A 12384-nucleotide genomic window follows, 5' to 3' on the forward strand; every position below is an offset into this window, starting at 1 on the left:
TTGTTTATTCAGCACAACTATGATGCAATGGTGTTTTGCCTTGTTTTACAGGGTAAAACATAAACAGAAGACAAATTTCTGCCCCAGAGAGCTTGCAATTGGGGGGGAGCAGGTGACAGGGTGGCCAAAGACTTCATGGAAAAAGATTTTCTATTATTGTCCTATAACACCCTCTTTTGCAACCTAAAAATCCATTAAGGAGGTGTCATGAAAGATGGCCACCATCTTTTTGTATCATCTTGTTTACAGCCATCCACCAGTGTATTTGTTGCAGCTGTAGAAGCTGCTTTAAATCACTGCACATGGTGTCTGTTTGTATGTGGTAAGACATTAATGGGCAGGAGCTTACCATACGGATCAGGATATTTTCACCACAGTGTTGCCAATCTTTTGTCATGGCTACTGTGATGGCGTGGTTAAAGAAAAAGGAGTCACCCTGGGCACAATCCTAACCAGGTCTACTCAGAAGTAAGTCCTATTTTGTTCAATGGGCTTACTCTCAGGAAAGTGTGGTTAGGACTGCAGCCCCAGTCTCTTTGCTAGATCGTCATAAATATCCCTATTTGTATACTTGAATTATTGTTTATATTGTAAGCTGCTTTATCTGTTTTGGCTGAGAAGTGGGATATAAATATAACAAATCAGTAAAATTGCTGCAAATAATGCCTCCCACATGATAATGAATGTTTGTTTTGGTTAAAGCCATAATCAGTAGCATAGCTAGAGGGGGTGCAAAGCACTGAGTTTTGCAGGCACCTGAACATGCCATGCAAGGGGCCCCTCTCCCCCTTCAGAGCCATTCCTGGTTGTGAGAATAAAGTGGACGTGTTCACCCCTGTTTTGCTCTCACTGCTGGGAATGGCTCTGAAAGGCAAGAGAAAGGACCCCTCACATGGCGTGTTCAGGCGCCTGCAAAACGTAGTGCTTTGCACCCCCTCTAGCTACACTCCTGCTTATAATTAACATGCTGGTGCAACCTATAATGTAAGAACCCTGTTTGACTTATTTCTAGCATAGATCTCATGTGCTGGATAGACATTGAACAGTTCAGGGGGATGCTTCATAAAGATAAAGCACAAAGAGAAGAAAAATGCAAGGAGATTAAAAATAAATATTTAAATAAGAAATACTTCTTTGGACCCAACAGCCCAGCAACAAAAGAAGAACAAGAGCAGGTAACTGGCTGTTTTTAAAAATCTTCTCACATTATGGCAGTGGTGATGATGCATGTGCCTTTTCTGACATTGCATTAATGCTGACTGAGAGAGATTTACTTTAGCTGCATGATGCAAATTCTGTACTACATTTTCATTTAACTGTGATCAGGGCTAGCTCAGGACTTCCCAGTTAGTAGCATTGCGACAGGGAGGCTGGCACAGTCAGTATTGCAGTCATCACAACACACTGTGTAAGCGGCTTCTCCTACTCACCATCAGAGCCATTTTGGGCAGTGTTGGGCAAATGGGAGGGGCCACTTACACAGTGCATTGTGGCACCTGTAATACTTACTGTGCCGCCCCCTGTCTCTACGCTACTGTTTCCAGTGCCTGAGGTGGCATGCTAAATGCTTCCCCACCCCTTGTGTGGTGATGTGCCAGTCTCTCACCCTCCAATCCCTGGAGTGGAAGAGGGGGGCAGGGTAGAAGAAGTGTGGAGGAGAGAAGAATGCTGGTCTCGAGCATTCAGAAATGCTCTGGCCTATCATTCTCCACTCATCCACACTTCCATTCGTGCTCCGTCCCCTCTTCCTTTTCCAATCCAGTGAGTGGGAGGACGAAGAACAATAGTGGCAAGTTGGTGGGTGGAAGTGGGTGCATCCTGTCAAACTGCTGCCTAAGGCAACTGCTTCAGTTGGCCATGTGAATATACCACCCTGGATGCCCATCATGTAGCATCACCATCGTGTGAAAGTTATTAAACTTAAGTATGATTGACTCAGCTGGGACATCATGTGTGTGATGCAACCATGCAGGTGGGGCTGTTCGGATAAATCTTTCCCATGCAGTGGGCTCTACGCTGAAAGAGAATAACCTGTTCTTTACTGCCTGGTAGTCCCAACAAAGACCCAGGAGTACTTCTGAGTACCATCTGCCATGTACATCATTGGTATAAAGCCTTTGAAAGTGACAAGTTGCCTACAAAAGTATTTTTCACTTTATCTTCATTCTGGTGACATTAGTTATGACCACATGTACCACTATTTGTTAGGAGAAATGCTTCCTAAAACCTGTCCCTTGCATGGTAACCTGAAACTGGTTTCATGTTGTATAGAAATTATGCATGAGCTAGATAGAAGCATTTTGCATAATAGCTTTCCCTCCTTCCTTATCATATTGTTTTTACAGTCCACTGATACATTCGCATTCTTTAGATAATGAAATTAGGTGGAGGCTGGGGACAGATCCTTCATGAACGAGTCACTCCCCTGATCCTGCTAGAGATTCAAAAGTACATCCAGTTGAGACTGGAGAAAAAGTGGTTGCCGCTGTTTCTGGCAAAGGAAGACTTGGGACAGCATAAAAAAATAAAGGTAATATTTCAACCATTCATTGCCATGATGCTATTGTTATGGTGGCTCATGGTTTGCTTTCACCACCCCACACCCCAAGCAGAATGGTCAGTATGTTCCAAGCCAGCTAAAACAGAAAAATACATGAAGAATGCAATATAAAAGTGATGGTTCCGTATGCCCTTTTTGTTCTTATTCGCTCCATCAAGCTGGCTTTCCTGTTTGCCATGGAAGACATAAGAGGCAGTTGAAGTCTGGCTCCACATCTGGCAAGCTTTCCAGAGTGTATGATGGGGTGGGGGTGGGGAGATGCAGAGAGCTTGATCTTTGCTGTAGAATTCCACCCTCCATATACAAACCCTCCCTTACAGGCGAACACAAATGCAATCCAGCCCCAGATGGAAGTTGCTAAGTCGTGCAGAGGAAAATGAGCCTGAGGAAAAGGAGCTGGCTTCCTCACACTCCGCTGTGTCTGTTTCTCACACTACCCCCTCCCCTCCTCCCATCTGGGCTGTCTATTTTATCAAGAGCGGTTCCGATCCCTTCTGCACAATAGTTAAGTAGGCAGAGTCATTGACTGGCTATCAGCCAAGCCTTTGACTGACTGTATGAAAGAATTATTATTTGCTACATTGCACAATGAGTCTACTGGGTGGGAAGAACTTTGAGCCTGGTGCCACATCAGAGAGGAAAAACTGGTGAGTTTGCAGAGTCTTCACTTCATTGGTTTTTATGGCAGTGGAACTGGGCTATTCATACACACTGCCAGCGAAAGGAACAAGAGAATCAGTTTTGTTTTTGTGTTTTTCCAAGATTTGTTTCAGATTTTCTTTTGTGTGCTTTTTTTTTTTTTAAACAAAGTTTTTTGGCCAGGAAAAAATAATATCTCTCGGCAAGGTATGAGCATCTATAAATATATGGACAGCTGTACTTTGTCAACCAGTGGTCCTTCCTGAATGTGACCAGATTCAGATATTTCAAGGATCAAGAATGTAGGGCTTTTTCCATACATCCTTCATATTTTAAGGTGACCAGAACAGGCAATCTAACCACCCAGATCTTCTGCTTCCTTAAGTGTCTTCCTTGGGACAATACAATCAATTTAATTTCCTACCGTGCATAAAAGTTGGAATACATTGTCTCTCAGTGTACATAAGAATGACAAACACTCAAAACATTATTAATGTTCACATTAACAATAACTGTACACCTCCTTTTTTGTACTCAGCCACACCTACAAGATGCAGCAGAAGATATGCTGATCCAGAAGCATGAGAAGAAAATGGAATTATGGAAGGCAAGCTGTTTTTGTTATCACTTTCCACTGGTTTCATCCTGGGGTTGCACACCTCTAAATCATGCAATCCTCCCACAAATATTTGGGTCCAAAGAGAGATGTTAGCTGATGCTGAGTAAGTGCAGATACTAAAACTATAAACCTCAGAATTAGACACTTGCAGTTCCTGAAACCAGTTTAATGCAATAGCAACAAAACTAAGGTTTTTCATGTTGGGTATGTAGATCATGGTTGTGATTGCTGCAGAATTTGTGACTAGATGCAGAGACTGGCATTCTAAAAAGCCCCACTGTAAAAAAAAAAAAATCATATTTGTATTCCTGATGGCCACAAAGATAGACGTGAAAGTATATAAGCAATACCTGGTGAGATCTTCAAAACCAGAAATGGATGAAGTATGATTTTGAGTGTTTAGGAGGCTAAGCTCTTTGCCTCTCTCTATGAATACCAGAAACAGAAATAGAAGCATGTTTCTTAAATTTCTAAAATAAGAGTTTTTAGAATTCTGCTGGTTTTGGTCCAGAACTTAGTGGTTTAGTGGGAAATTTAAATATTTTGATGTAGAGTGTATATGCAGACATGTCCCACAGGTGAAGACATACAAGCAATATGGAAACTGTGGAACCCCCATATTGATCATAGCTAGTTGAAATGGCAGACTGCAGAATTTGCAGGGTCAGCATGAGTGGTGTTGCCCAAGGCAGGGACTATTAAACAAAACCTTGTGCAACTTGGTATCTCTCTCTAGATGAGGACAACTTCTTGTATTTCCAGTTTGTTTAGAACCAGCAGGGATGGATCTTTATTTTATTTATTGGGAGGTTTATGTACCAACTTTCCCCAGGCTAATATCATGGTGCTCAAGGTGGTTTACAAGAAGGTTTAAAACATAATACAACATACATAAAAACAATATTTAAAATCAGAGTTGCCAAAAACAGCAGATTAAAATAGCAAACAAACAGCAAGAAACAGGTCAGATAAAAAGTCCAGCAGGTTTCCCAATATCCTCAACTGTCAGAAGCTTTCCCCAATTTTATCCACCAAAAGTTATTTGAAATTAAAAAAATGTTTTCAAACCCCACTGAAAAGTGCCCAGGGAGGAGGCTGATCATAATTCACCTGGGAGGGAATTCCACATTTGGGGAGCCACCACCGAGAAGGCTCTTCCTCTCACTAGTGCCCCCTTGCTTCCATCAAAAGGGGCAACAAAAAAGGGGCCCCTCTGATGATCTCGGGCTCATCTCAGGGGATGAGCTCATCTATATGGGGAAAGGCAGTCCTTCAGATTCTCTGACCTCAAAACAGGTTTTAAAGGTTAAAACCAGCACCTTGAATTGGGCCTGGAAATGAACCGCCAATGCAGCTGCTGGAGCATATTTATGTCTTCCATTGCCCCCCATCATGCAAATCTAGCATTAGCAAATCTAGAAAATATTACAAAAAATACTACTTCCATATGTTGCCAGAAAACGTTACAGTATAACAGGCATTCAAGGAGAGAGTATTCAGAAACAAAAGGTAGTGCAGGCAATATGGAAAGCAGAATAGAGGAAAAGAGAAAAGAAGGAAGGTGAGGAAAGAATTATGAATACTGTCACCATGCTGAGTGATGAATACTTTCCAGAATCCAGGATCTCCTGATTTATCAACCTGCAAGTATTTCATGTTACACTCGTACAGCCTTTAGATGACAGTGGTGTTGTACTTGATCATGGTTACTTGTATTCTAAGTCAGGGCCCAATTCTGTTCAGTGTGTGCTGCCTCATCGACTGCACAGACTGTTGCAAGCGTGCCATAAGGTATGTTTGCAGGCCCTAGCACTGGTGTTCTGCCAGTGCTAGCTCAGTGCTGGCCTGCGTTGGGCTAGCACTGGTGGAGCACTGGAGCTCCACCGCTCGGTGGTCATGTGGATTGCCGGGCAGTGGAGAGGTAGGTGGAGGCATGGGGTTTGGCAGGGAGGAAGCATTCTTGGGCAGGGGTAGGTGGAGGGAGGGCTGGGAGAGGGCAGGGAGGAGGCATGCCGGGAGGAGGGAGCGGGGTGGGAGGGAGGTGGACCGGTGGAGCTTTAGTCTTCCAGATCCAGAGCCTCTGTGTCAGGCTGGCCACCCAACATGGAGCCTCTTCATTCTGTGCTGACCTTTGGGTCGCCATAGAATCAAGTAGCCCCATTGTGCCATAGGATTGTGCCATGAATGTAGGTTTAAGATAGCTTACATCTCAGACACAGTTTGGACTGCAGCTCACCATTTGTATTGCCTAGAAGTACTTTTTAAAGTCAGTTCTGTGTCTGAAATAGCAACTTTATGAAGGCTGTAGCCGGGGCTACAGTCCTATGCCCTGCAGGAATTAAGTCCCGTTGATCACAGTGTGACTTAGTTCTGAGTGGTCATGTATAGGATTGCGGTATGGGTGACTCACTTATTTAGGTGAGTGCAGAGCATGGTCTGAAGGCACAGATAATGAAGCTAAGCAGTCTGGTTTGTACCTGAATTGAATGGGAGTCTGCCTGGATGTATGTATGCATCTTGATGTATGTATGCATCTTATGTATGCCATCTTGAGTTCTTGGAAGAAAGGTGGGATAAATATTTGGAGTCTTTGTACATTTGCTTTTTCAGATGTCAAAATGTCTTGTGAATCTACCCTTACATTGTTGCTTTATAATTCACCCCTTACGTTGTTGCTTTATAATTCAAGAAACAGACCCTGGGATAAATGATCATATCAATACGTCCTGAGGAGCTAGATGGATCATTTGTTAGGATTAATTTTTGAGCAGTCATAGTATCTTGCAAAATCCTGCTAGCAGTTTGCTTCAATCCAGTTTCATTTGATATAGGAATGTACCGTTGTCAGACAAGATAGTTTGGATTTGGACCACTATTCCAAGTTTTTTACACCACCACCACACCCAGCTGCAATGTGACAGGGTTCCTGCATACCTGAGAAAGCAATAGGGTTCCACAACCCATCACCAGACCCCCATCATGATTTTTCTCTCCCCAGATTTCCTGAAATTTAATGACTTTCCATGGCCATAAGAATCGGAATTAATGCCGTAACCTTAATGCACATTTATCTGTATTTTACATGCAGTAGAACTCATTGGGACAAGCTGTTCACTCCAGCATCTGGAAGATAATTTATTATTGAGAGTGATTAAATGCAGTCACCAAAAAAGAATCTGAAGCATGCAGCAAAGTGGGCAGGATTAATTGTATCTCACAGTATCTTTTTCATTTAGAACTGCATTCTAATGTGAAGATCATATCAATTGTTAAACATCTTAAAGCACTGTAACATGACATCTCAGGAGAGGTTTTTGCATTTCTTTTTTTCCTTCTCAAAGAGCAGCAAAAACTTTGTAACACATGTTGTATATATTTACGCAGGGAATAGGGATTTTTTTTTCTGATCTCTGTATTGCGAGTAAGCTGGTGCCAGGAGCCAGCTGAGATGTGAGTATTATTTGCTAAATCAGGAACAGAGAGGTATGTCTTGGCAAGATCAGGTATAGGAACATTAGAGCTTATAGACAAGAACTGACCCAGAGGCAAGATTGGGAAGTACTTGAGGTGAGCAGCAAAGTTCACACAGGACTCTGAGTAACAAAATAGAAAGGTCCAAAAAAGAACCAAGCAAGGCAGATTCGAGAAAGTTTAAGAAAGTGAGACTTGGCTTATACATTGAGCAGAACGAGGAAGGCAGGAGGTAGAAAGCCTTCAGACCACAGGTGGGAGATACCACTTTTGAATGTTATCCTACATAGTAAATTCCCTGAAAATAGAAAACTTTTAGGGAGAGAGGTTCTCTCCCAGCTCTTTGCCATTGTACTAGTTTTCCATTGGCAGGGAGTTTTTAACAGAGGGGAATATCCACAAAAGTGATTCTTCCACCTGCAATCTGTTCTACCACCTCAATTTGCTTCATGTGTTTGGATCAAGAACCAATAGTTCTTACTGCTTCCTCTGAGATTGAGGAGATAAGGAGTAATTCCTTTTAGCCAGTGGGCTGCATCCCAAAGCGTATATGCGCTCTCTCTCTCTCTCTCTCTCTCTCTCTCTCTCTCACACACACACACACACACACACACACACACACACACACACACACACACACACACACACACACACACGTTAGTTGCATGTCTTCATTTTGCTCTTTTGAGGTGGTTTGCAAAAGTGGGAAACCTACATATCTTTCATGAAGACTCAGATGCAGAAAAAGCTCTTGCATGCAGTGGCATTCCTGAGTCTTCTGCCATCCCAGGGCCATCCCTTTAAATGCTGTCCCTCCACCTGACCTGGAAGTAATTGCGGTGAGATGATGATGTCACTGCAATTACTTCTGATACGCTCCAAGAGGTTGCACACCACTGAGTGGCCACCCTCTTTTTCTCTTTGAAAGAAGTGGGTGGTCACTCAGCAGTGTGCAACGACTTCAAGTGGCTACAAGGGCACCCCCCCTTGCAGCCACTTGGAGCAGTTATGTGCTGTGCTGAGTGGCCACCTGCTTCTTTCAAAGTGAAAAAAGTGGGCAGCCACTCAGAGTGATGTGCAACTACTTCAAGTGGCTTTGGGGGGGGGGACAGTGGTGGCAGAGCCCCCTCCCAGCATACCACCTGGGGACACTTGCCCCTCTGCTCCTCCTCTAGGATGTTAGTGCTTGCATGCTCATTGGCAAAATGCACAGTAGTCCAGCAGTGGCCAAAGATCTAGTGCAGGGATGTAATTCAATTGTTGCCTAATGTTGCAATGTTCTTTGATGAACCTCAGGACCACGAATTAAATCAGACCCCCTTCCAGTCCACTTCTCTATGTGCTCCCTTGCAATTCCTTCATGATCTCTGTTTAAGTGATGCAGTGCTACCCAATTCCCATCTCCTTTGTGCTGTGTCAGACAGGTGTGAGGTTTGCAAAAAAGATGGTGCAAGTATTGTCTCAACAGATGTCTTGAGAGAGATGAAATGAAAATAAATTTTAATTGCTTTCTGTTCTCCATAGCAACTTCCTATCTTAAAGATGCTCTGCAACAAGCTGATGTTGCCAGGGATCAGGGCTGTCTGCTCAGCCTGTTTTTGTCAGAGTTCTACTTTTCAACATGAAAATGCAGCTTTAACTTTTACAGTGCAACCTACTGCTTGAGGTGCAACCCTTTAGGTGCTGCAGTTATTTTTGTATTTTTTATCCTGAGCTGACCCTATCATTTCTTTCAGTTTCTTTTACAGCTTTCTCCTCACTCACACCTGTTTTCCATGCTCCTGTTTTCTCAGCATGAAGACTCTTTAAATGTCTTGATGACATTAAACCACATTTTACTGTTGGTAAAACTTTGTTCCAGGAACAACAAACTTTCAGATTCTCTCCACGATTGTGGCAATGGATTTCAAAGCGGCTTTTGTTAGCAAACTTGCTGTCAAAGGGAGTTTTAGACTTGTAAGCTGTGTGGTTTGTCTGTTCCTTCCTCTCTGTTTCTACAAGATCTCAAACTGATCTTCTTCCCCTTCTGTTCCTCCCCCTTGCCCTGCCAAAGTCCCTTGCCATAATCAACAGCAATGGCTGTTTCCATTCTTACAGTAAGGAGTCATATGTTCTAAATCATTGTTAGTCATTTCCTTTTTCCCTTTGTCCCTTCCAAAGAAATGATGCCCAAATCAAACAAAAGAGTGGGAGAGAGAAAATGGTTGCCAAGTCCTATTGTGTCCATGTAATAAACTACTGAAAGTTGGGGTCAGTGCAAAGATAAGCATCAGGCAGTTCACCCTAACTAATGCTGCTTGTGTTATTGCTTTTTGAAATGGAGTTTACCCAATATGCCTTTTCTTTCTTTCGTTTTGACAGCATGTGGACAACAAGTGGGTTTCTTCATCTAAGGAGATAATTACTTTCCGCAAAGCCCTGTTGAATCCAATCACAGCCTTTCAGTTTCAACGTTTTGTATCCCTGAAAGGAGATTTACTGGAGAATGGAGTGCTCTTCTGGCAGGAGGTGCAGAAATATAAGGTACAACACTGTCAAGGAATGGAAATAATGCCATTTCTCACAGACTATGTCATAGCTTGAATAGCAGCAATCCTTTGGGGTGGCTAAGGAAAGTTAAATCTGCTGTAACCCGCTGAGGCTTGTAAGAGTAAATTATTCCTCAGCATTTAGCCACTTTTGGACAGAATGTTTAGTTTAGGATCCTCACATTCTGTTTACTCACTCTTTACTGGGGTTCATACACCACCATCCTCCACCCACTGCTTGCCTGTATTTTCACTGTACTTAAATTGGCATACTTATGGAGGCACAAAGTCCATCTTTTTTGGAGAAGGGTTGTACAGAACTGTAGTGACCAAGGTGTGGACTGTTGGTGCTGATGTTCCATATTTTAAAAGAGGTGTACACCCAGATACAACAGGCCACAAGAGGAACAGGGGTGGTAAGAGAAGAAGAGTCGGTCTACCGTGTCCCCAAAACATGCTACATCTACTACAGCATGTAAGATATGTTGCATTTCTACACCTGAGTGGATAGCAGTGCTGAAGGTAGGGAGTGCTACAAGGAGCCTGTTTAGAAATGCTTTAGGTCACTGTTTCTCAAACTGTGGGTCAAGACCCACTAGGTGGTTTGTGAGCCAATTTCAGGTGAGTCCCCATTCATTTCAATGTATTATTTTATTTTTAGCATATTAGACCTGATGCTACCATGGTAGGTAACTACTTTTGGGGGGAGATGTTACAGATCTGTACAGGTTGCTATGTATATGGTTTTCATATGATAGTCAAGGGAGCTTACTCCTTGGTAAGTGTGAATAGGAATGCAGCCTTTGGGATGTTTGGGGGATTTTTTTAAAAACAGATCAGCAACTGTTTGGGTGAGTTCTTCTTTATTTTAAAAAAACTTTTACACTTACACTTTTTGTAAATTTTTAATTTACTTAGGGCACAATCCTTACCAGGTCTACTCAGAAGTAAGTCCTATTTTGTTCAATGGAGCTTACTCTCAGGAAAGTGTGGTTAGGATTGCAGCCTGAATGAATGAAATGAATTATTTTGATTTGATCACATGGGGGTATTAAAATTTTTCCTTCTTGATGATGTCTTTTCCAGACATACCATTACTTCCGGGTTAATGACATCACTTCCAGTGGGTCCTGACAAATTGTCATTCTAAACAGTGGGTCCTGGTGCTAAAAGTTTGGCCACTGCTTTAGGTGGATGATATAGTTAAGAGGTTTCTCTTCCAGACTTGGACATCTGAAAACAGCTACCAGATTCAACATAGGACTGATGAGTGTGCGTTAGTAGCCAGATGGAGGGAATAATTTTAATTGTAGGAGTCTTGTCTCTTACTGGCCTCATGCAGTATTCTGGCTGACGCACTTGTTCATCCTTACACTTGGCTAGCAAGCTCAGAAGGCCCAACTCAGCATGGACTGAATGATGGGCTATTGAGCAACCATTGCCTTCTTTTAGTTGAGGTTCATGTGAATGCAATCTGCTCCGAATCTGTACTCCTTTTGCTCTATAAAGATTGTTCCTCAACTAGTGCCAAGGAAATATGTGGTGGGAAGACAGAGGCCTGCAGCAAATTTCCATGTTTTGTGTACAAAAATTGCCTTCCGTCATTTGCATAAGAATCCTGTCAAAGATGTTATATTCTTCTGTGATGACAACTGTGTGGTTCCTAATGAGAGACAGCCCGCTGTAGTGAACAAGGAGCCCTTGTCTGGCTGACCGCAAATATTTAATGTTAAAAGATGGCCCTTCAGATCAATTCCTGGACTAATCGTGGAATGGTGAGACCTGAAAATGAATTCAGTCTAAGGGCTTTTATCTGTTCTCAGAATCCATTTTACCACAAACTGAAAGTGTCCCCACATGTAGTTTTTTCTCTGTCTGCAGTCTGAAATTACCCAGGGCCCTGGTGAGCACTTGAAATAGATTGCTATATCTACTTCCATATTGGGGAATATTTTGTGTATGCAGTGGGATTGTGTGCATTGAGGATTTTCTAACATTGAAATGAAGGTTATGCAAATTTGTAGCCTCTTGTATGTGCGCTAGAGTCATTGAATCAGGAACGCTCTCATATACTGTGCTGAAATGAGAAAATACTTAGGGGTGCAGGGCTGTAGTTCAGTAGAAGAGCACATCTTTTGCATGCAGAGGATTCCAGGTTCAGTACTTGCCACCACATATTTCCTTGGCATCTCCATGTAGGGCTGGGAAAGACTGCCTGAAACCCTATAGAGCCGCTGCCAGTGAGGCACGCAGTACTGAGCTAGCTGGACCAGTGGTCTATATAAGGCAGCCTCATAAATTCAGTGCATCAAAAAGAAAAGGGAGATACCTTTAAATTCCTGAATTCTTCATCGGAATAAAGTCCTAATACCATCAAGTTCTGCGTTCAAACAGCTGGATAGACATGGCTATGCACAGGGGTGGTGGAACATGCACTTGCTCTCATCCATCAGCAGTAATTTTCTACCCTCACTTACTTACTTGACCCCTTACTGTCTTCTGCTGGATATGTAGTTTCTTGGGAGATGGTTAGCAAAAGTACTAAGTCACACAGTGGTATGATATGG

The 12384-nt window shown here is 42.7% G+C and overlaps 1 protein-coding gene across 1 annotated transcript in view; it reads left to right on the forward strand.

The window, feature by feature from the left end:
* RGS22 (regulator of G protein signaling 22) overlaps positions 1-12384 on the forward strand; it is a 75802-nt gene that overhangs the window by 49916 nt on the left and 13502 nt on the right. Inside the window, exons 18-21 of the mRNA XM_066624393.1 lie at positions 1013-1175; positions 2372-2530; positions 3738-3806; positions 9651-9812. Of these exons, the coding sequence (XP_066480490.1) occupies positions 1013-1175; positions 2372-2530; positions 3738-3806; positions 9651-9812 (553 nt within the window). The remainder of the gene's footprint in view (positions 1-1012; positions 1176-2371; positions 2531-3737; positions 3807-9650; positions 9813-12384) is intronic.

The sequence above is a fragment of the Tiliqua scincoides genome, chromosome 4 (genome assembly GCF_035046505.1).
Source record: "Tiliqua scincoides isolate rTilSci1 chromosome 4, rTilSci1.hap2, whole genome shotgun sequence".
Taxonomy (NCBI): Eukaryota; Metazoa; Chordata; class Lepidosauria; order Squamata; family Scincidae; genus Tiliqua; species Tiliqua scincoides.